At 35.7% G+C, this 26,066-nt stretch overlaps 1 protein-coding gene across 1 annotated transcript in view; it reads left to right on the top strand.

The window, feature by feature from the left end:
• LOC139938944 (polypeptide N-acetylgalactosaminyltransferase 2-like) overlaps positions 1-26,066 on the top strand; it is a 75,047-nt gene that overhangs the window by 45,671 nt on the left and 3,310 nt on the right. Inside the window, exons 5-11 of the mRNA XM_071934623.1 lie at positions 2,643-2,708; positions 3,982-4,103; positions 6,184-6,359; positions 7,946-8,049; positions 10,699-10,825; positions 12,990-13,082; positions 16,430-16,513. Coding sequence (XP_071790724.1) covers positions 2,643-2,708; positions 3,982-4,103; positions 6,184-6,359; positions 7,946-8,049; positions 10,699-10,825; positions 12,990-13,082; positions 16,430-16,513 — 772 coding nt within the window. The remainder of the gene's footprint in view (positions 1-2,642; positions 2,709-3,981; positions 4,104-6,183; positions 6,360-7,945; positions 8,050-10,698; positions 10,826-12,989; positions 13,083-16,429; positions 16,514-26,066) is intronic.

Here is a 26,066-nt window from a genome sequence, read left to right as displayed (position 1 = left end):
TTTTCGCAGCCACCATTTTATAATATATTTTATGCTTGGTATGCCAAGAGATGTTAAATTTGCATTACAACTTTTTTAATTGTATTTGACTCACACCTCGATTCTTATTTTAAGCACTGTATAGGCCTACTTACTTGATGGCAGTGAAATAGTAATCCCTCTTTTTTGGAGGAAAAACACATCTTGAATGAAAATGAACTACAGGTTAAAGGAACACGTTGCCTTGGATCGGACGAGTTGGTCTATAAAACGCGTTTGAAACCGTTGGTTATGAAATGCATATGGTTAGAAAGATGTTTTAAAAGTATAATATACCGATTTACACAAGTATCACTCAAAATTGCACGGTTTTCATTATATGTCGCTAACTAACACGGTCGGCCATTTATGGGAGTCAAAAACTTGACTCCCATAAATGGCCGACCGTGCTAGTCGACGAGGTAAAATGAAAACCACGCAATTTCGAGGCATATTTGTGTACATCATTGTATTCTACTTCAACATCTTTCCAACCATGCCGATTGTATAACAAACTGTTGCAGAACGCTTTTTAAGGACCAACTCGACCGATCCAAGGCAACGTGTTCCTTTAATGAGAGAAATAGGTTATCCTCACATGAGCAAAGTTAAAGTAACACGTTGCCTTAGGGTGGTCGAGTTGGTCTTTGAAAAGCGTTTGTAACCGTTTGTTATAAAATGCATGGTTAGAAAGATGTTTTAAAAGACAATAATCCACCCACATTTGCCTCCAAATTGGCTGGTTTTCCTTTTACTTTGCGAACTAACCCGGCCTTTTATGGCAGTCAAGAATTCGACTCACAGAAATGGTCGACCGTGTTTGTTGACGAGGTAAAAGGAAAACCACGCAATTTCAAGTGATGCTTGTATGGATCATTGTATTCTACTTTTTAAACATCTTTCCAAACATAGCCTGCATTTTATAACAAACGGTTACAAACGCTTGTCAAAGACCAACTCGTCCGATCCAAGGAAACGTGTTCCTTTAAATACTTCTCACTTGAGTATTCCAGACAAACCAGATATGTTAAATCACAATGATTTGAACTAGGAATTCTCCTAAATTAGGAAACCAAACTGTAATACTGAATGACAGTGAGTAGGAGATGTTGGAAGCATTTACCTTCCTCTATGGTAAAAGCTCTGTCCTTCCTCTATGGTAAAAGGAAGCCCAGGTTGTGTGTGCAGAGACATTTGATCCTTTTCCTGATAAGACACATGCACTACAAAAAGCACTTGAGAAACCCAGTCAGTTGTCTGTCAGTCACAGCTAGCTAGGTATTAGTTACAAGCCTGGAGGCTGGTACTCAAGACACACACTAAGGTTTGAATGTGCCAAGATGTACTCTCGTCACAAGTGGGTAGAGGGAGGAAGAGGGATCTTGCATTTCATATCTGGGTCTCATGTATGTATTATTATATTATGGTTGATGTGCAGCTATAGCACTTCCAACTACAGGTATCATACATGTATCTGGGTCGCTGTGGTTCATTCTAAGCATCATGCTCTGTAGGTGTATAAAATAAATACATTCTATAAAAACTGAGCCTAATTAGTTTTCATTTTGGTTCGTTAAAAATAAAACTTGTATTTAAGTACAAATAAAAACGAGTTAGGTAGTTACAAAAAGTCAACAAAACCAAAACTTGAAATTTCAATTTCTCAGCACAGCAATGCTGATCAATGTTTCCACAAGTCGGTAGTCTACAGGGGTTTAATTCCATAAAGCTTTCTATGATCTAAATTTGCTTAGCAGAAAATGGTAAGCAGCTAAAGCACCACGTAAAGACGTGGTAATAACATGCAAATGCTTTGCTCAACAAATTAATTTTGCTTATGAAATTGGCTTTAATTATTGAACTGACTAGACACACATACACAGTTGGTGGGATCGTGTCTTTTCTATTGCAGCACCAAGGATGTGGAATCATCTTCCTCAGAACCTCAGGCAATCTACTTCATTAGCCAATTTCAAAACTTTGCTTAAATCTCATCTTTTTTCAAAAGCTTACTGTACGGCGCTATGAGCAACGACTGTTGGATTAGCGCCTTATAAATTTACTGATTGATTGACATTGTTCTACTGAGATCAGTGAAGTTAGAACTGTGCTTGCCATTGATTTGTCCCAGTGGTAGAATTTAAGGTATTGGGAGTAAATCTACTGCAGCTGCTGTGATTTAGTTTGCAATACTTAAAAGCATGATATATTACAGAGCACTATACAAGTAAATTAAAGATACAATATGGTGTACATTGCTTTAGTGACTAAACAGTCTTAACCAGAATATACCTACGTTCTTGGTAAATCAGACAGAATTTGGACTTGATGAAATTTCCAAGTTGGGATTTTTTTGAAACTTTGTCTCCATTGAGATTCCAGTGCGATGTTCTTTAACGAAGCCATATCTTTCTGAGTTCACAATGCATCCATTAATCATTCCACATCAAACCATTGTAATTTTTTGACTAGAAATGAACATATTATTATGACTTATTAATTATTGTGCACAATGCAATATGACAGTGACTGTCCCTCCATTATGTATGCTCAATGAACACAGCAGTTGACACAGTTTCAGGAAATTTGTATACAGATTTTGATTGTTGTTTCTACTTCTACAGCTCAAGATGGGGAACTTTTAGTGGGAATTGAAAAAGTCAAGCTGATCAGGAATGAGAGAAGGGAAGGTAAGTGTGTTGTCAACGGGGGCTGCAAAAGTTCTAAATCTTTCTAGAGGATGCCAGAAAACTGTTACCTTATATCCAAATAACATTCTCTGCTTCAGGGTTTCAAAAGACCGACTGGAACACTGGCCAGAGTTTTAGCACTTAGCAAGTAATCTAACAACTCAACAAGTTTAACACTTGTCTTCACTTTTAAGCTGGTACACAATATCTGACATACATTGTACCATGCATGCATGCATCAGTGGTATGATGGAGCCACATCACACTGCACTTCTTACTACCTGCATCATCCTTAGTCAAAGAGACCAGAGCTGCACACAATGTATAGAATATTAACAGCCACTCAAGATTGGTGTTCGCTTTATGGAGTCCTCACTACTTCTGAATTTCTAGGTTAAGAAAAATATTCCTGCTTCACCAATGACTTCAAGGCTTGCATAAAAAACATTTACAAGAACATTCAAACACAAATAGCAACCTCATCCTCAAATATCACTCCCCTTAATAGAATTGTGAAACATTTCATTCCATTCTGATTAATGAGGTTGTGGAAGGCAATTCCATTATTCATGTCCACCCTACTTGCCCTGCAGATATCTAGTTAGAAAAACCCACTTTAGGGCGAGCTGTGAGATTTTGTTACATGTCAGTTGAAGCCGTATGTAAATTGTGCTGAGTCGTCTGCTATCGACTGCTTAAAGAACATACAAGAATGTCATGACAAAGAACTTATGACAAAGTTATTATGGATTTATACATGAAGTTTTGCTCCACGTATCCAAGAACCAATTTTCCGGCAAATTCCTGGGAAAGTTTGGTTGACCTTCTCACACTTGCGAGCAATTTTCTGGCAATAGAATTAACCTGGTGTTAAGCAGTATAACCCCAATATTAGCATACTCAGGTTGATTTTTGCCAGGAAAATTACAGCAAGAGTGGATGAACATGGGGTGGTGGTGGGTTTAAAGTTATCAGAAATTAACTTGAGTTTCATTTTCTTGGGAACCAGTGCACTTATCGTAAAGAGAAGGGGGTTGCCCTGGTACCTGGTCTGATCGGCAGCATATTACGCCACAACGCCTTGTAAACCATTACATTGTGCTATAGTATGTCCCATACTTCAAAACGTAGCTCCACATAGCTTGCAGGAAACAATACTGTGCACTTTGATAAAGCTGTATAAGAAAGCAATGTTATTATGAAAAGGGCATAGTTTAGCAAGTATTATAGTTGAATAATTATTTGTGGCTTTTTATCTACATCTTTTTTGCAGGTTTAATCCGATCTAGAATTAAAGGGGCAGATGCAGCGTCAAGTTCAGTCTTAACTTTCTTGGATAGTCATTGTGAATGCAATGAGAATTGGCTGCAGCCGTTGTTAAAGAGAATTCAAGAGGTGTGTAGTTTCGGCTTTGTAGTAAGGTTTGCGGTAACACCATGTAATGATAATCTCTAAATGAATTGGTTTCAACTCGACGTTTCAATCAGTATGCTCTGATTGTCTTCTGGAGACTGCTGTCTGTCTCCAGAAGACGATCAGAGCATACTGATCGAAACGTCAAGTTGAAACCTTTCCCCTTAAGACAATCAGAGCAGGAGCATGTAAATTTCCAGCCCATCTATCCTCAAACAAAAATTTCAAAATGAAAATCTTGGAAATTAACTGAGCTGGTTGCAGTAAACTTCCTTGTATGAATTAGTCATATGTTTCTAATTTGAAACACTTAGTCATAATTAAAGAGGAACTTTACTTCAAGTATTTTTTAAAAGTTGGCCTTTCAAATGGTACAGTAGCTTTATTTAGAATATAGTTTTGTGGTTTTATTTTTCAATTGAGCTTGAAAAACAAATGTAAGCGGAACAAATCCTGATGCTCAGTTTAAATTAACTATTTTTAATAAAAGGTTAATTGTTTATGCTGGGGAAATATTGGGGGAAGTTAGACCAAATTTTGTTGGCTTTCATTTTATTTTTGTCTAACTGAAAACTGTTTTATTTACATAAAGGTGAAGAATGTATTTGTGTTATAGTTTTACTTCTGCTTTAAGAAGTTAAACTTGTTAGAAGAAAGTTGTTTTTAAAGAAAACAATTTTTCTGTCTAAGAGTTTTAAGGAAGGAAATTTACCCTGGAAAATACTTTGTTTTTTTAGGGATTTTTGTGCAAGTTATAATTGGGCTTATTGAAATAAGCAACAGCGATTTTAGGAGAACTCAAATGCACTGTTGACTTTGACCTTAGCTCAGACATATTTCTCTGGAGAATTGGTACTTTGTGGTATGATCTTAATAGTGATTGAGCTTCCTGAATTGAATTTAAAAAAAATATACTCTGAAAACTCCTTCCGGCTTATTGGAAACAGGCAAAATATCCACGGCTGTTATAAAAGTATTGCTGTTTTTTATTGGCTATTAGGAATTGATGGTTTTAGAGACAATGTATTTTGAAGATTTCTAATGCCTGTTTGTTGAGTCTGGACATCATGGTTTAAAGTGTCTACAGACGATAATGAATCAATAGAAGAAACGATGCGTGTATACATTATGTCATTATCCACTCAGTGGACAGGTGCAAATAATAAGCAGGTTCTTGAGATCCATCCATTAATAAGGTACTTGAGAGTGGACGATCTTAATGCTAGGGTTTTTATTGATGGCCATTGGGAAAATGGTTTACTTTGTAAGCTCTTAGTCAAAACTACAGCAGATGGGACTGTAGTATATTCATCTCATATAATCTTTAATTTCAATATGAAATATTCAAGAGTATGTCATAGATGTAGATGGGTTTAGGATCTCGAGAGAGAAAGTTATAATGAATTTCTATTTTACTGGGTTTGGGGTTTGTATCGTATACAGTATTATGCCTTGGACCTGTAGTATTTGTGTCGTTGGTAAAAAGAGCCAAATTGACAACTTGTTACTTTCTATTTTCGAACCAAATGCTTTGTTTAATGTAGTTTAGGGGGCTTTATAGTTAGTGGTTACAGATACATTGCACATTCTTGATGCTGTGAAGGTATGTTTTTACATACAGCGCTTGTTTGTATGCTTTAACATGGAGGTAACAGGGCTCATTTACAGTACTGTAGTCAGGACCTGCAAGTCCAAGACCTTGACATCTGAGACTGAAACCAAGACCAGTCCTCCATGGACCTAGACTTGGGCATACCGAGACATAGACTACAAAAATGGTCTTGAGATGGTCTTGAGACCTGTGTACATCGCTGCTTATTGGTAGGCGCTGCTTGCTATATTAACGGTTACTATATAAATACAGAGCTTAAGGGGAAGTGAACATTTACATTTAACCAATATTTTTTAAAGCTGTGTTAAAAATAGGTGTTGATTTTATTAATTTGTTTTTCAGCTGTATGAAACAGCAATTAGTCTGATAAGTTACCATTTTTCATTGCACAGGAAGTACTGGTGTTTTCTGAGCTTAATAACAAACAATTATTTGTTAATTATTTTGCAGAGCTATAAAGCGGTAGTTAGTCCCATTATAGATGTGATCAACATGGATAATTTCCAATATGTAGCAGCCTCAGCGGATTTAAAGGGTGGTTTTGATTGGAATCTTGTCTTCAAGTGGGATTATATGACTCCAACAGAAAGAGGTAGCAGAAGGTCTAATCCAATTGCACCAATCAGGTAAGTGGACTTTAGAACCTTTTTGAGTTCTCACTTTTGATTGGTTAGCAGCCGTGGGATTTTCCAATTATGAAATCTTGTCTATATTCCTCACATGTTCGTGGAATTCAATGAATAAATACAGCGCATCTGTGTGCCATATGTAAGCACGTGTGAACATGTGGGATGCAGAAGCTATTATAAGTTATCACACAAGCGCAAGTGGAATACGGAAAAATATAGCGCTTCTGCGTCCCATATCCAACGAGGCAGCAGGCTGAGTTGGATATGGCACGCAGACGCGCTATATTTTCCGTATTTCCACGAGCGCGCGTGTGATAACGTATTTATCTTCAAACAAACTTGGCGCGTGACATAGAACACACAAGACGCATGGTAGTGATTTTAGCCGTGCAATATAGGTTTTTATCACCACTCCATTCTGCCAATCTGATTGGAGGATTAGCGCGTACTTGAAGATAAATATATATATGGTATTTCACTCGGGAGTTTTATGGGATATCTATTGGTAGCTCATTTTCTATTTTAACTCAGTTTGTTCTGTATAATTAAGGTACTCATTGTTAGTCTTTTTGTGTTTGGTTTTGACTCTAGGTTCTTTCAGAAGGACTAGTTTCTGTCCAAAGAAATTCCTTTCAGAGTTGAAATGAGGGAATTTGGTGAAAATATAGCCAAATGTGTACCAGCTTCGGAACAAGAGGTGTTTTCCTGATGTATGTAGCAATGACTAACAGCATTGGTACTGGTAGTGTGTAGTGTAGATGAATAACTGGTCAGGTTTCATTTCTATATTATAATTAGTAAATAACAGTTTGATGACCGGGTTAATGTGATGAAATGGTTAGTTGCTGGCCTCTGTTAATAGACCAAGCCTTCGATTGCTAATAGAACAAGCCTTCAATTTCGGCCATTAACCACCAATCAAGTTCATTACCATACAGACTGCGCCCTCACTGTTGTTTCCATTATTAAAATGTATGAAAACGTTAACCATTTCTTCCAGAATTTTTGATATTTCTTCAATGGATTTTTTATCCTTTTTTGTCTATGCATGTTCAAGGACTATTCTTTGGGCTGGTAAATTTTGCGATGCACTTAACCTCTTACAGTAATGCAGAATCAGACTATAAGCTCTAATCATTTCAAATACCATTTGAAACAGCCTCAATACAACAGGCAGTGCGTTGTATCAATACCTCTCATCACTAACCCCTGGAAGGAAAGCACTGAAAAGCAACATTGATTGGCTTACCAAAAATGACCGCTCATTGTTTTACAGTCACCTCAAACTTTGTACAGTTAGAGGTATTACAAAAACAAAATTGAACTTCTCTTGCCAAGGTAAAAAAAACACACAAAAAAAAAACCACACAAAAAAACAGTTTATTTGATAATTCCTCGCATAAACATAAAACACATAGAAATTTTACACAACAAATGTTATATTTTTTATGAATGCACAACTTTTTATCTAGCCATGCTGATTATTGGGTAACATACCTTAATGGCTATTGTTGCCACCTTATTATTATTATAACTATTTGTGCAACTTTATTAGACTGTATTACTGTCTTGGTTTCTTTTAGAACTCCAATGATCGCAGGAGGCTTATTTGCAATCTCCAAACGTTGGTTTGAAGAATCTGGAAAATATGACATGATGATGGACGTCTGGGGAGGGGAAAATTTAGGTGAGTAGGTTGAAGATGTTGCTTCCTCTTAACAATCATAGTCAAAATGCAACATGGAAACAAGTCATGCAAAAATGTTTCCAGTTTGTCAACCTTTGAAACACAAACATACATGAGACGAGTTTCAGTTGGTTGTGGTCTCGTTTTGAGACGGTTGTGATAAGTGGTCTTAGACATTCCAACAATGTCTTAAGGAAGTACACATATTATTTCATGACTTCTGTTTTCATTTCATGTTTGTATAACAAGGTTATTATTGATTTAAATCACATCAAAATAATGCAGGTATTGTTTTTCCCATGGTTTTAAAAACCAGTTATTTATGATTGTAACTTCCTCTTTATACTGTGTGAATATATTTTAGGTTCTTAGACAAATTACTGAACTCGTTTAACAAAAAAAGGTTTTATCTGGATGTAAAAGCTCACTGACTGCGAAGTTAATATCCTCCAGAAAATAACTTCATTTAAAATACAATAAAAGTCAAGTCAAGAAAATAAATGTTTAGGCCCTGTAGATCAACTTTGCTTATTTTGATTGCCACAATTGAATTAAGCCAGATACCAGAAAGCACTATTTAAAGAAATTGAAAACTGTTTGATTGGAACAAATCCAATGATAAGAACTAACTATAAATAAATTGTAAACTTGCAGGTACAACCATTTATTAAATCTGTTCGTCTTCAGAACAGTAAACTTTGCTCATTTCCTGAAGACGAGCAGAGTATACTGTTCGAACTATAGAGACCATACCGGCTCTTTTTAGAGCTAACACTCCCACTAAAGAGATTTACAAGTTTTTATTTATTGGTAGTTAATTCTTATTATTCACACCATGAAAAGCTTCAAGAATCTAATGATACTATCCCTTAAGATAAAAACAGCATTGGTAGAATTTCACCATGAGTGGATAAAAATAACAACACATAAATATCTGGGAGAGTACATTAGTGTCTAATCCATTTCCAACCCAGGAAACTTTCATCAAATCAGATGGTCAATTGGAAAATAAGAATAAATAACAGTCTTTGTTTTGTCAGGAATTGTGGGCATATTTACGTAGCTTTTCCCTTCAAATTGGCAAATTGAAATAAAACCAAAGTAATTGGAGGAACTTTCCTTTCCTCAATTCTGTATCTCCTTTGGTTAGTTTCTGCATGGAGGCACCTCCATGGTTTCTGTTCTTACCTCACTAGGCATACTATCACAATGAAATACAAAAAAGCTATTTGCTCAATAGTGTAATATTACAAATGGAACTGAAACCATTTTGTGCAGATAGAGATTTGTTTCTCCTTTAGCAGGAGTGATTTATGGACAAACCAAAGCCTTTGGGATATAGAATGGGGCTTTTATAAATCAGAGCAAATAACAGATGGTTTTTTAGACTACCCTTAGGGAGATGGTTTATATTATTATGTTTACCAATCAGTCGCCTCTTTTGTCAAATATGTAGATCTGGCTAAACAACCTTGTCTTCCCATGAATTTATTTCTACTAAATGTCCCTGCAACCTCCAAGCTGTATTGTTGATAAAATGCTAAACGTCTTAAGTCTTATAACCCTAATCCAGGGATGATGCCTTACATAATATTATAGCAAACGTAAAAGCAGTTTGTGCATTCTAAACACCTTTAAAATAAGATCATAAAATATTTACTGGCAAGGAATAGAGTGTATTAAATTTCAGTGCCTAATGAGTCATATACTGTTTAGTTCATTAACTTTTAATAGGCATTGCCAAAGTCCTAATGTAGTTTTTAATAACATGGAGATTTGCCAAGCTTTCTATCAAGTTAAATAGAATTATGTAAGTCAGTTTCTAAGAAGATCTTTATTTAAAGACACTCAGAGTGAGTTTGTTCCAATTTTAAAAAGCCAACAAACACAGAAACAGCTGCAGCTGTTAATTTTTTTGTATTTTCTGAATTTGTTTGACAAATGCCTTCACATAGAATTACTTCAAGTGACTGATTTGATCACACACCTGTTTTTTTTTTGGACTGCATTATTACTGCATTATTTTTTACTACAACATTAAAAGAGATATTATTTATAAGCTGCGATTATAATATAAACGGTGGACGGGCCAATGGCGTGATTCTATGTGGACTGGGTGCTTTGTGCAATTGAGCCATGGGGCTGATTTCACAAAACACTAAGATTTATCTTAAGATGTGTTGTCAGTTTTACCAGAGTGATTTGTATTGTGACATCACAGTCTGCTTAACAGTTATGAGTGATTCATAGTTAAGATCAATCTTAGCTCTTTGTGAATTCAAGCCCTGTTTACAAATACTAAACTGTTCGTATAATTAACTTTTCTACAATCGCTGAGCCAGATTAGCAACGAACAATTCCACCGAGGGAGAAACATTTACAATCAATATTTCTATTTGAAACTCCGATGGTTCAAGAGCTTTGCCTAGGAATGAACCCTTTATTGCAAAGCCATTCCATAGACCTCTAGTTGTTGAAATATAAACACACTGGGATTCAATGTAACAATTCAGCTGTGTCTATTACCTTCACTCAAATGGCAAAATAATCTAATCAAGCCTCCACGCTAATGCAATTATTATAATCAAGTTAGCGTATTAATTTGTTCTTTTTTTCCCCTCCTTCTCTATATGGCTATTTTCCCAACAGAAATCTCTTTTAGAGTGTGGCAGTGCGGTGGAACGCTAGAAATCATTCCTTGTAGCCGTGTTGGACATGTGTTCCGCAAGCAGCATCCGTATACATTCCCTGGAGGTAGTGGCAATGTATTTGCAAGGTACATTCAAATAGATATAGTCAAACAGATATTATGCTAATTTGGGTTTTGTGTAAACATGATCTGACATAAAATTTGTTTAAATAGTGTTCATTTTATTATTAAGATGTGAATTAAGATGCTGCTTTTCTTGAAGATGTTGCTTTAAGCTGAACCATAAATTAGAGATGTTCATCATGTGCACATGAGGAAGGTTATGGTCATGTTAATGTACTGAGCTTGCTGTCAATGGTTGGCTGGTTTATATTTATTCTTGTTCATCTAAAAACACTAAAAACACAAAGGTATGGATTAATAATACTGTTTAGCTGAACTTTTTTTATGAGCAGTAATAATTTGAATCTGAAGTTCAACAGTGATAATCTTTACTTCAATGCAACCTTACAAACATAATTGTTTAACTTTAAAAATATATGTGAACATTGACAAGGTTTTCTAGACTAAAATAAGATTCAACAAAATTTACAGATCAACTCTTTTCTCAGTTTCTTAAAGTGACAATTACCAGGAAATTATTCCTGCTTTTTGATGTTGTCTCATCGCTGCCCAAAATGTTGCTGTAAATGATACTATAGGAAAGATTTCACCACTATTTGCTGTTAAATCAAAACAAAAGTCCCTTTGAATTTGTTTTTTCACAGGATTTGGGTGCAACAAGATTGAAATCAAGATGATTGAAATCAAGATGATTGAAATCAAGATGATTGAAATCAGGATTATTAAAATCAAGATGATTGAAATCAAGATGATTAAAATCAAGATGATTGAAATCAAGATGATTAAAATCAAGATGATTGAAATCAGGATGATTGAAATCAAGATGATTGAAATCAGGATGATTGAAATCAGGATGATTGATATCAAGATGATTGAAATCGGGATGATTGAAATCAAGATAACTTGAATCATGGATATCAAAATAAAAGAACTAAGATGACTGAAATCATACAAAATCAAGTTGATTGACATTAAGATGAAACTGTCTGTTGAAACCAGTACCGGGAGATCTTTAGGAAATAAATGGAGACAGGTTTCCCCCTACAGTGAAAGCCTTATGAACCTGTCACGGTCTCGTTAAGTACAGCAGCCTGAGCTTATTTCAGTCCTAAATGTGGAACATAGTGCCAACAATCTGCAACCATGTGTGCATTAATCAGTAACATACACAGTAACATACACATGATGCTTTCGCCATCTGCTCTGATGCTTAATAATACCAAGCATCACCAACTACACTGTCAAAAATGGATCCATCGCAGCCATTACATGGTAGGATACGGATAGATAACTCGTTAAGCTTCAATCGGGAAAAAGCAATCTGTCAGCAATCCATGGCTTGGCTGCCTTCACAGAGATGATGTTGAGCTGACTGTTTATTTTTAGAGAATGAGGCTCATGCTTGATATATTGAAGATTGGAACGTAAATCGAGATTAGACTTTGATGTAAAATGTAAGCCTCTGATATTGAGTCATTTTTTATTAAAACCGTTGGGAGGGGAGATGGAATGTAATCAGATGACAGTGTGAATTAACTCAGAAAGCTTACAACTAGGAAAGACATCTCTTTCTAATTCCTTCTCACGTCAAGTGGTTGAAATGTCATTAGACTTGAAATATATAAATATAGTAAATTGGATTTGGGCTTCAATCTGTGAGGTATCCTTGTACAATTGCCACTTCATTATAAGTGTCTGTTTTTAAAGGGTGTGCACAACATTAGTAAGTTTGAAAATTCAAATGTGGTAATTGTGAATAGCATCTCCCTTTGTTTGTTCGAAAAGCTATACATTTTCAGAGAGGAGTAAAACAATTATTTTTTGGGGATGTTTTTTTTTAAGGGGGAGGGGGACTGGGAAATAGGTCAAAGTGTTTTATTTTAATAGCAAACTTAATTTGTATTAACTTGCTACTGTTCCACATTTGTTAACATAAAAGGCCATGGTAACGCTGTCATATCAAAATGGAAGAAATTTGTTTGTTAGAAGTTGACTTTTGTGATCATTTATAACATTATCCGGTTGTTAGTTAACTTACATTTATATGAACTACAATTGTGTTGTATTTTCATCGGGTTGTTAGTTAACTTACGTTTGTATGAACTACAGTTGTGTTGTATTTTCATCCTTGAATATTCCTATTGATGTTTGATGTTTTGATTTGTAGGAATACCAAGAGAGCCGCTGAGGTTTGGATGGATGAATACAAACAGTTTTATTATGCCGCTGTGCCTTCGGCTCGTAACGTGCCCTACGGAAGGTAAACTATTATTCTCTCTCCTCGTGTCTCCTCTCATTATCTTAAGACTTCTGTTTCTTTTGTTTTCCTCCGAGTCTCTTTTCTGTTGCGTTATCTCAGGAACCATCTTGGGAATATAAGATTGGTCGGATAGTCATAACAACCTCAAGCAATCAGGATATTGTCTTGGGGTTTTTGTATCAATCTTTGGCTCCTTAGATTGCTCCAATTTTACTCGAACTGTCTTAGAGTTTCAGGCACTTGAGTTTCTAGTACTGAATGATTTTGTTAGATAAAGTTTGCTGTTGGCAAATATTTGTACTGCTTTTTCTTAGAGTATTGAATTCTGTGCAATAACGGAAGGGCTGAAGGTGTGTTCTCTACTTACTAGCTTCATATGAAGAAATTTGTTGAGGACAAACTTGGCAATATTTCTGATAAAAAAATTACATAATTTTTTATTCCAAGAAGCGATTAATGTTTGGGGGATTTGTCTTTCCATTAATGCATTTGTAGGACGTAAAAAAATCTTCAATACCACACAAGAGTCTCCTTCAATGTGCATAATCCAGTGTTCACTTTAGTTTTATTTATTCTAAAAGAGTTAACTGTAGAAAATCTGACCTCTGACAATGACATAACTTCCTGCCTTAGACTGTGCAAGTCTCGCGAGAAATTGAACTTCCGGGACCATTGTGGTCCCAACCTAATGGAGTTTTACGTTGGGGAGATTTTGTTCTGTCAATAATTTTAGTTTAACATAAGTTATGACTCTAAAAAGTGAGTATGTTCTTGGGAATGTAAAAATAAGTGATTAAGAACAGAAAAATAAAATCAATTCAACAAATTAACGAAGAAAACTAAAGAAAAAAACTTGACCTCCAGTTTCCGGTTTACTCTAAACAATTAAGAATATTACCCAATTGACGTTCCCATTATCGCTGAACCTATGTGATGATCGCACTAATTGGACGTGATTCACAAACGGGGTTTATTAGAAAAACCATCCAGGTCGATGTCGAACAGTGATCCTTGTCCCGATAAATGTATAATTTTTACGTTAATTTAAACAAAACAATTATTATGTACACAAATTAAAATAATTATTATACAAAAAGTACATTAAAAATAATAATCTTTAAGAATTTTTTAACAAATAACAATTTCAATACAATTTGGTTTTGAACAAAAGTATATTTTTTTTCGAATTAAGTTCTCGTTTTCGCTACAGGCGAGACTTGCACAGTCTATTATGAAAAAGGTGGGATGTCAAAGGTCAAATTGCTTATGACATCACTCCTTACCAATTATTGCTAAGAGCACACTGCGGCAGATTTCAACAGAGTACAGCTTGGTAACAGTTGTCACATTGTCTCTGGTGCTATGAGCAAAGACTGTTGGATTGATGCATTTAATGAAAGGATTCATTAAACAACTGATTGATTAATTTTACTTACAAAAAGTGCTCTACTGTACATGTACCTCAACTTTGTTAAAAAGGTTTATGAAAGGGATCAGGTACAATAAATTACTAATAACTATAGCCATAGAATGCCTTTGTAAGGCCCATCTTTGTCCTTTTAGTAACTACTCTAAGTCTGTCTTTACTCCATCATTGAGCTGTGTCTGCAATGTGCACATCTTTCCTTCACTCAACATCAATTTATCAAGCATGTCAGAAGGAATGCTTTACCGATTATAAAAGATCATAAATGAGTGACCTTTTTCAAGTAGATGTTAAATTAATGTTTCCATAGATAAATTGGAAATTAGATATGGAGGTCATATTGTCTGTTTTATTACATACCATTATTATTAGCATCATTATTGGGGTTAAACCTCGCTAGGGGTAGACAGTAAACAGCAGGTCTTCGTTATGAACTCGTCTACAAATGTTTGGTATTTCGAGAAGATGTAGTCTCCGGAGACAAATTAGAGAAAGCGATTCTAAGTTATTGTACTATAAATTACTCTGCTTGACATGAAGGATTATATATGGTTCAAACTTGGTTCAAACTCCAAGGAAATCTTCACTATTCCAGAGTATCAGAAATAATGTGTTTACTTTTTTGGCCTGGGTTCAATTTCATGAATCCTGTACGCACAAACATGGGCTAATCACAGACACATCTTACTTAGCAGAAACTGGGTAAACTTCCATAAAGTTAAAGCCATTGGACCCTTTCGGTACAGGGAAAAAAAAAAAAAGTTCACAGATTTACAAATAATTTACAGGGTTTACAGAAGGTAATGGTGAAAGACTTCTCTTGAAATATTAGTCCATGAAATGCTTTACTTTTTGAGAAAACGGTAAAACAATATAAATTCTCGTTAACGAGAATTACGGATTTGTTATAAACACATGTCATGACACGGCGAAACGCGCGAAAACAGGAGTGGGTTTTCCCGTTATTTTCTCCCGACTCCGATGTCCGATTGAGCCTAAATTTCCACAGGATTGTTATTTTATATATAAGTTGTGATACACGAAGTGTGGGACTTGGACAATACTGTTTACCGAAAGTGTATAATGGCTTTAACACTGTTGCAACTGGTGCCCCACTTATTTTTTGCTTGGGAAAGATAGGCAGTATTTTCTGCTCAACAGCTTTATGAAATTTGGCCCTGCATGCTCCAAAACATGCAAAATGCTGGGTTTCTGGTTCACATCCCATCCACCACAAATGACAATTCTCTCTTTAAGTTTAGCTTCCAAGAAGGCACGGACGGTCTGATATCTGAAGCTATGAAGCACTTGTGGTTTGACTCCACATTAACCCTGTCTTGAAGAACCAAGATAAGATGCTGATCTAACTCTTATTACCCTCACCATAGAGAAAGGCCCTCACAGTGTCACACTCTGCAGGGGAGCAAACCTGTTTATCGTGACCCTTAGATCACTTGTCTCCGGATATTATTAGAGGCTTTTATTGAGTAAGACACTTCTAGCTGTTGGTATAAATTCATTCACATCGTAGATGGGGAAAATCAATTTGAGCTGTTTTGATAAACACCCATTAATTTGTAGGGTATGAGTTGTTGTTGGCTTGAGCTTGGTTGCATAGTGTTCAACATAATAGCTTAATAATGGGGGTCCATTAATGTTGCCCAGTGGTAACTTTTAGGGAAGGATTTTATTGATAACAATAAAGATAAAAGCAGTTTTTTCTTCAAAGTACATAGTTTGCAGGGAACCAGTCGCAAGTACCGTAAATGTAACAGTAGTTTTGCTGGTAACCCATATGTGCTAAGTATGATTTTCCTGTGCTTAGCAATTTTGATCAGTATGATTTCAGAACCAAACAAATGTTGCTTTTATCGATCACAGTTTATCTTAATCTTTTATGTTTTGATTTCTTTTATTTCAGTATAAAAGGTCGAGTTGATTTGCGAGAGCAGTTACAATGCAAGCCATTCAGTTGGTATCTAGAAAATGTATATCCAGAATTAAGGTAAGTCAGGATGTACTAACTACACGTTCACAGTTACAATGCAAGCCATTCAGTTGGTATCTAGAAAATGTATATCCAGAATTAAGGTAAGTCAGGATGTACTAACTACACGTTCACAGTTACAATGCAAGCCATTCAGTTGGTATCTAGAAAATGTATATCCAGAATTAAGGTAAGTCAGGATGTACTAACTACACGTTCACTAATTTAATTGTCCTTAACAGGGTAATTTGTTTTGTTGGTGAATAAAATGTATACATATACAAATAGTCAATACAACAGTTACATAGTTAATGTTAATATTTAAGAATTGCAAAGGATACATCATTGCAAAGGATACATCATTGCAAAGGATACATCATTATCAATATCATTTAACAGAGGTGAATTGTTGCAATCGTATAGCTGCAATGTGCAATTCACTTGGATCAAGCGCTGGGTTGAATTTCTTTCTTAAACAATTCTTGAAATCTACAGGTAATTGAATCAATTAGAGTAACTGGAAATACACTTTGAATGTAGTAGTTGTGATATTTGGTTAATAGAGGTTAGTGTGGTATAAATGCTTCAACCTTAGCAGAGTCTTTCTGAAACGCTCTAGATAATCTACATAGGACCTCCACATCCATTTATTAAAACCTTTTGGACTCAAGGATAGATTAAAAAAGATTTCCTGGAGTGTGAAGCGTGAAAATTTCCCATAAAGTGTGCAGAGTTCAGTTTTTCATTTCAGAATTGAGTAGAGAACAGTTCAGAATTGAGTAGAGAACATTTGAAATCTTCATTGTTTGTTAGTGGGGATGAATTTCAATCCGTGAATTTACATCCAATTTAAATATACAGCGTTTCAAATATTTACGGTTGAACTCTTGAAAACATTACCCTGAAACAAAACCGAATCAGGTGTTTTTGCAAATATCTCCCCCCCCCCAAAAAAAAAAAAAAAAAGTGATAATGGGTTTTACATGTTTTTAACAGTCAGGTTTCTCATGAGAACAATGGCTAGACTAAAGAGAGATAATTGCATCCATAAATGAAACAGTAATTAAGAATCCTATTTATAGCCAATCAGTAGAAGTGTCACGCATGTAACATAAACCCAAGATGTTTTCAACTGCCTTATTGCCTATATGAATAAATCCATAATTATCATCAAGTGTGTACTTTAATGACGCATAGTCAAATTGACTGACACGATAGAGGACCGTATGACCTTGAGTCTGATCCTTAGCTCCGAAGTCTACCTCCATGGCTCTAATCATTGCCCTATGCTCTAATTGAACAGTGCACCTCCTGAGGTGAAGATGTAAAGCCTCAAACTGTTTAATTATCTAAAAAGAGTGAATATGATTACTGGATGGTTATCATGCTGTACAATAACTAGCTGATGACAGGGTGGTTATCATGCAGTGTGGTTTCATATAGAACAATAACCGGCTGATGATTGTCTGGTTATCATGCAGTGTGGTTTCATATAGAACAATAACCGGCTGATGATTGTCTGGTTATCAACAAATATCCCCAGGCAGAGTTTAGGTAGTCCTATTGGTTGAAAGGTGTTTACATTACATGGTTACTTTGTATTGTGTTGGTGCTGTTTAAGACCAGTTGCAGTGACCATTTGGCTGTTGTGTTTTGGCTGCTTATAGACTTACAGGTGTTAGTGCATAACCTTACTCGGATGCTAATAGTGCATCACACAATCAATACTGATACTTAATTTAAGATGTATTTGTACGCACTCTTAAGGCTCATTCTTTATCTTGCTTGGCTATGGTCCTGCCATTTAAAACCTTGTCACCACTATTGTATTCCCTTGTTACAAAACCATGGTTATTCTAGATAAGCATCCATTTGTATCGGCTCCAGTTAGTCTTGTATTCAGTGTTGGTTTTAGTTGCACGAGTGTTGAAGAAATTAATGTACCCCCCTTCATCATATATGAAATAACAAAAAAATGCTTCAAACCTATGTATCGAATAAAAATTTGAAGAACAGTCATTTGGATATTAACAAGTCTGAAATATTCCATATTTAAAGCAGCTTTTACCCGGTCGTCTTCTAATGTGACCTCATTTATTTAACCTTTGTGGATCAGTCTTTGCATCAGCAATTCTAGAACATGAGAATCAATTTGCATTGGCTGAAGCTCATGTCCACCACAAGCAAGAAAACATTGTAACTTCAGTCGTAAAGAAAACATTGTAACTTCAGTCGTAAAGAAAACATTGTTACTTCAGTCATAAAGAAAGCACAACTACTGTAAGTAGGGCATACGTGTATGGGAATGTTGAGAGGGAGTAGAAGCAGTTTATCAACTTGATTCAACACCTGTTGGGCACACTGAATGTTTAATGTAGCTACATCCAGATGTTGTGTTGTCAGTTGGAGTGGGTTGTTGGCAGGAACATGTATGTCAGTGGGAGTAGGGTAGGCGGAGTGGGGAGCAAAGAATAGTCTTCCCTTGATGATTGTCAACTTATTGGAAGTTGGGTTAATCCTTTCAATTAATTTTGCACTGTCAGGAGGGTTGTGTATTTCAGGGTTACATGGGCCCCTCTGTTTTTTTGTCAGTACAGCTTTGACTATCTCCTTTGTTTTGAATGTGTCTTACTGTATGTCAACCTTGCCTGAAATTGGTATTTTTTCAACTGGTGAAGTTGCTTTGAAAACTTGTTTCAAACACAGTCATCAAAGTGCTTTATGACTGTTCTATATTTTTCCTGACTAACATGGCTGTCATCACCTGATGGAAGGTTAATATAGTTTTCTTGTTGAGTGACTTCTGCCTGTTCTCAAAAGACTTGTTACAAAAATAACCTTAGACAATATAAAAGTTGCCTCCATGTGAACCTTTCTAATGTGCACCTGTTTTGCAAATAATGAATTATTCAGTCAATTTCCAAAAGATCAAAACAAGCAGGAATATATATATTTTTTAAATGGAGCTTAAGTCAGCTTTACTTATAAATACCAGTTCATGGCCTCCCTATACCAGACTACTTTCAATGTAGATTACCCTGTATTTAGTTGGTCAATTGAAACATTGCTTCTGGCAGACTGATAACTACTGAAACAATGATAGGCACAATGTTCAATTTAAAAGCAGACTCCTCTTTTGAAGCATACTGCTATTTGCAGATCTGTGATTGCTCATGTTTTCATGATGTGTGGGACCAAAGAGTTACAGAGTTTGACCATTCTGATTTTTGTGTAGGAGGACAGTCTCAAGATTTCTTTAATGAAAGCAAAGTAGAGAACTCACTTCATTCACTTTAATCCAAGATAAGTTCGGAGCGGAATAACAAAATGCTAAATAAGAGAAAACTTCATCCTGTTTAGGAGACGTCAATATAACATTTCTCTTTAAGGCTTACTGTCTCATTAAGACTTACTTTCCTATCATGTTGCTAATGGAACATCTTAAAGGCAGAGGACACTATTGGTAGTTACACAAAATTATTTTTAGCATAATACCTGACTTGATAACGAGTAATGGAGAGCTGATAGTATAAAACATTGTGAGAAACGGCTCCCTCTGAAGTAATGTAGTTTTTGAGAAGGAAGTGATTTTCCACAAATTTGATTTTGAGACCTCAGATTTAGATTTTGAGGTCTCAAAATTAAGCATCTGAAAGCACACAACTTCATGTGACATGGTCATTGTTTCTTTCATTATTATCTCGCAAATTTGATGACCAATTGAGCTCAAATTTTCACAGGTTTGTTATTTTATGCATATGTTGAGATACACCAAGTGAGAAGACTGGTCATTGACAATTACCAACAGTGTCCAGTGTCTTTAAAAGGTTTGGATTAACTCTCATTCTCCAGTTTTCAACCTACCCACACTACACTAAGACCAATCTTGGAACATTTCATCTTGTTTGAATGAAAACAACAATAGTTGTTTGTGTTTCGTCTTGGATTTTGTTCCCGTCTGTATCGGTCTTTGTTAATCAAAATAAGCAACTATAGCTGTGATGTTATTTACTTTTTGAAAACAGGCTTTACAAATGATAATGAGGGATTACTTTGCAGAAAGGGAGATTTGTAAAATTATTCATAGCATGGAGCTCTTAGGGAGTTGTTTCTCCTGCTTGTGGAAATAAAACAGGTCTGTTTTATGCAAAACAAGTTTGGTAAAATCTGTGTACATTTGTTTGAAGGGATGGCCATGAGAAATTTTCAGGCTCTTGTTTCAGAGAAGGTTCAGTTAGTTAATCTGAATATGTTTTAGCCGAAGCAACTTAACTGAAAGAATGTTTTGTTTCAAATGTAATTATCCTTCGTTACACAAAACACTTCATTATTCAAAGAGGCAACTACCTCTTGTTTTACATAATTGTTATGATATGTTACTCAAACATTTATACTTTAACATTTTAAATGTGACTAGTCCAATTACAATAGGGTAAATAAATCATTTTAATTTGGAAAAAAATTCCTCTTTCATTCTCAAGTTTTTAGTAAACACACACTTCAAATGTTAATTTTCAAGTGATGCCGACAAACCTCTGGTTGTTATATGTATCTTTAAAGAAGCGGACAGTGTAGGCTTGACACCTTGAGGGTTGGGGAAATGAGTGTGGTTGGAGCTCCTTCAGCCTCTTCCCTGCCTAGCTATTCCAAGCTGCGCCTGGTCCCATTCTTCATCCATGTACATAATTTAACGGATGCTTTTTACACTTCACCGATGGGACCGGTCTAGCTTGACAACTTGACACATTGCTTCAGCCATTCTGCCACAATGAAAATAGAGTCTGAAAGATTTAACAGCAGTGCAGTAGCATTTTTTTATCATACTTTTGTTTGTTGAAACTTTAAAATAATATGATTATTTGGCATTAAGGACGGGGTTGATACTTGTAGGCATTGAACTATATTATTTTCCATCTTCAAATTCAGTGCTTAATATAAAGTTTGTACCAGTACCAAAGCTCAAGAGAAATGTTTTAATCTTAAATGCTGTGTGTCTCAAAACAAACTATACACTTTTTGAAATGGCTGCCGAATAAAAAGTATATGATTCTGGGAAAAAAGAAGCGTACAAGGTTTACGAATAGCTTATGGTCTCAACTTTCATCTGACATCAATAAGTCCGAAAAATAATTCATGCTTGGGTGAGCACTGTTCACTTTTGTGTGATGGGTATGAAAATTAGGTTGCGCCTAATTAGCCTTCCCTTTGTGAGAGGCAAGTCCTTTGTAGCTTACAAAATCCAATTCAAGATGTCGGCTACTTCAGGTCAATGGGTAACCTGAAGAATAAGTAGCCAACATCTTTTACATTCCTTGTTTTAACAAACTGTATTGGAATTATCAATTTACTTAAAGCCATTGGACCCTTTCGGTTCAGAAAAAAAAGTTCACAGATTTACAAATAACTTACAGGGTTTACAGAAGGCAATGGTGAAAGACTTCTCTTGAAATATTTTTCCATGAAATGCTTTACTTTTTGAGAAAACAGCAAAACAATATAAATTCTCGTTAACGAGAATTACAGATTTATTTTAAACACATGTCATGACACGGCGAAACGCGCGGAAACATGGGTGGGTTTTCCCGTTGTTTTCTCCCGACTCCGATGACCGATTGAGCCTAAATTTTCACAGGTTTGTTATTTGATATAGAAGTTGTGGTACACAAAGTGTGGGCCTTGGACAACACTGTTTACCGAAAGGGTCCAATGGCTTTAATCCCCATCTGGTTATTAAGAAAAATCAATGAAATGTTCAACTAATCTTACAATAACTGAAATGTGGGGAGAGGTTTTTTTTTCAAAGTCACAGATGTGAAAAACCCAACTTTGTAACATGGAAATTGCACAAGTAACATCACCCCATCCTGACTCCAATGAACACACCACTGAGTCTACCAGAGAAAGTTAAAATGCAACATGAAAAAAAAAATGCAATTCCTGTTCAATTATGCATAAACCATAAAATTCACTCAGCAAACCCAAACTGGTCGCAACATTGATCATGAATTTCTCTCAATTTTGTAAGCTCACAAATTGGAAGGCTAATTCCTGCCCAACCTAATTTTGCATACCCTTCACAAAGGTGAGCAGTGCTCACCCAGGCATGAAATATTTTCGGACTTCTCATTGGTGTCATATGAAAGTTGAGACCATAAGCTATCCATATAGATATAAACCTTTTCCCATAGAATCGTAAACTTTATTATTCGGCAGCCATTTCAAAAGTGTATGTTTTTTTTGAGACACCCAGTACAGTTGTATTAAAAAAGCTCATTTCAGACTTTAAAAGTAACTGTTTGTACGTGAATACTGTACATTGTACGTGAATGTGCCCAAAATACATGATAAAACATCATTGTGTTTCCTTTTAAGAGCAACTATAAATATAAATATTAATAGTAAACTTGCCGGTACAACCGTGGGTAAAAACTCTTTTGAAGGAGTGGTGGCTCTGAAAAGAGCCGGTTTGGTCTCGACATTTCGAACAGTATACTCTGCTCGTCTTCAGGAGAATGCTAGACTACTGGAGGTGGTGGAGCTTATGTTGTTTCCTTTTGTTCAATAGAAACTAAATAATGGGAATTACTCTTCCAAAACATTGATGTTATTCAACCTTTACTGAGTGTTTGGTCCTTACACGGATGTCTTCTTTCTCATTGGTTGATCTGGCTCATTTTGTCACATAGGTATTCCATGTGGTATTGGTACTCTATGTCCACAGCTGACATAGAGGGCGTCAACAGCAGACGCAGACTGCTCAGAATTCTTTGTATTCTATTCTTGTTGTTCAGCAGAAGTAGACAATTCAATGTGGAGCCTTTCGCTATCACTGGAAGCTTTTTGTCCACATCCCTGAAGTATATTTTGCTTTGTGTTTCCAGCACACACCTACATGTGTACACATCATGTCTATTTTGGTACTATCGTTGTTTTGGTTTGCAATGATTTGTATTCCTTTCATACATTATGTTTCAATTTATCTTTCCTGACATCAAACCAAGTATGATTGTTATTAGTTATTTGTGAAGTGTAAGGCGATATTTGACAGCCCAACACTAAAGTCACTTCTAGCAAGGTCATTACTGTTTGTAAAAATAAACACAAACTTTGTTCAATGCGATATACACACAAACTTTCCTGTGCATAACAATTTATGTTCACCAGTATTAACTAGATCATCCCATTACGTATTGCATGATGGATAAAGACTCTGATAGTTTTGTTGTCTTGTCATATGGAATTATAGCACTCCGTAAAAAGGGAATTATTGTGGAATTGACAAACGGTCTCTTATTACCAAGTCATTTTTTTCACACCCATGAAGAGTATTTTCAGTTAGTTCTCATTGCATAATTGATCTGTAGTAGACTCTGCCTGTTGGTTGTGTGATTCCAATCTATGTCATGGCGCCATATCATGTGCATACAGTTTAAATGGAATGGTTCTAATGCTTCAAGTGGTTGCTTAAAATAAACTGACACTTACTTGGTTGTTAAACCATTGAGGAAGAAGCCGATCATTGAGTGTGGGTTTGAGTCCCGTTCGTGGCACTTTAGTCCTTAAGCAGGGCATTTGGCCACTATTAATTCTCCTTTAAATGAGATGCAAAGTGCAGTGTGTTACAAAAAAATATCACAGAAAGAACCCACAAAGCCATAAGTGCAGTGTGGCGACAAGGGGCTTGCTCTGTAGTGTAACCATGTAGGAAGAAAAATTTTCTTCCTCCATGGACTAACCAGACATTTTCATGGGAGTGGGTGTATATTTAATGGAGCAATCTCATTTTTTTTTTTAGGTGTTCGGGGCAACGGCCCGGAACATCTTATTTTTGTTCGTTTTTTTTTCTTCTTTTTTTTCTTTATACTTCTTCTTCTTCTTAAAAGCGTCCCTTGTCCCCTTACAAAACAACTTTTCCAAACTCGTATGAATTTGAAACTTCGCACATACATGTAGTTAGATATTTACTAGGAGAGGAAAAATGTATAAGATATGCATGATGACGTCATCCATTCTTGAGTTATGAAAATTCAAAGTTTATTATTTAAACAAATCATAACTTTTGATCCACATGACGGATTCTTACAATCGATACATCATCGGAAAGGTAATTAAAAACTCTGTAAACGCCTCACAGACATGACCCCATTTTGACCTTGTCTTCCGGTTCAAAATTGAGGTTGAAAAATTCGACCATTGGTCGTGCGTAAAGATTTTACACATAAAACAGTGTTGAGTCACGCTCCAGTGCTCACCCATAGAGCGCGATGCTTCGCGTATAATTAATAGTCTTCATTCAAGGCGTGTTCAACATACAGTTCCCTTACGGTACAGTCTCTTCTGAAGTCGTCAATATTTCATTAGTTCATATTATTTCCTTAACCAAACAAGCTATTTTGGCAATCTATACATCATATTAAAGGGCTTTACATACTTTACAAAAATGGATACGTTGGTGACCTTCTTGTGACCTTTTGACCTGTCTAAACTGGAAATACCTGTAATATACTTTGAAAATGCGTTATTTAATGAAACTTAGGTTGATATGTACACCTTTTGATGCTTTACCATTGCTTAATACACATGTACAACTCTGGCAAAGGTTTGGTTTAAAAAAATAATACCAATTACGTCACTAAATGTAAGAGCGCCCTCTAGCAGCAGATTAAACTCATCTCAAAATACACTTCTACTTTATGTCTGTGGCAGAGTTTATGACAATTGTTTCAAAATTGGTATACATAATCTCCTTCATAATAGCAACTTATCTGTGGCGTCTTAGCTTGATGAGGTCATCATGTGTCATGTGGTACTGCTTTAAAGGTGCACTTTTCAAAGTTATTTTTCTGCCAAACCAAAAGTTCGACTGAGGTGAAACTTGGTGTATTGTTAGTCAAGGACACTAACTTCTTGAACTCAAATTGACAGCATGATGACGCCATCATGTTGTTTTGAAAATTTTGTGTAATTTTGATCATTTATTACAAGTTTTGAGAACAAAGCAAGTTGCAATATTTGTTTTTCACACCAGGCTTTTACTCCCGGAAACCGAATACCTAGAGTTTGTTAAAAAAAAACACTCTGAATTTCTATTTTTTTTTGGGGGGGGGGGCAAGAGGGGAGGTCAAGGGTTTTGGTAATGCCACTGTCGTTCTTGTGTTTCTGGTATAGTTGGCTGCAGGTTGTGCTAATTCACCTTGTATATAAGGGGCTATTTAATAAGGCCTGATGTAGATACCCATAGAAAACACACTATATAAAAGTTGTGTACATGTAGAAGTGGTTATCATTATTAGTCTTGAGCTACAGTCACTTTATATTATTGAGGCATAAAAAAACTCATATGCAATGAATTTAGAATCAATCTGCATGTACTTATTCCTCCATGATCAAACATACAAAGATCATGTACAACCCATCTGGTCTTTACCCTGCCTCTCCTTACTAAGATCATATATAAGAACTAGAGGGCGCACGAGTGATGCTTCGTGCACAAACGCCACGGGACCGCAAGATGACAAGCGCGTCATTATACACGCGCGTTGAATATGAAATACACGTTTGAGTTTTTTTT

Source organism: Asterias amurensis, chromosome 1, assembly GCF_032118995.1.
Source record: "Asterias amurensis chromosome 1, ASM3211899v1".
Lineage (NCBI taxonomy): Eukaryota > Metazoa > Echinodermata > Asteroidea > Forcipulatida > Asteriidae > Asterias > Asterias amurensis.
This window is presented reverse-complemented; position numbering and strand designations above follow the sequence as displayed.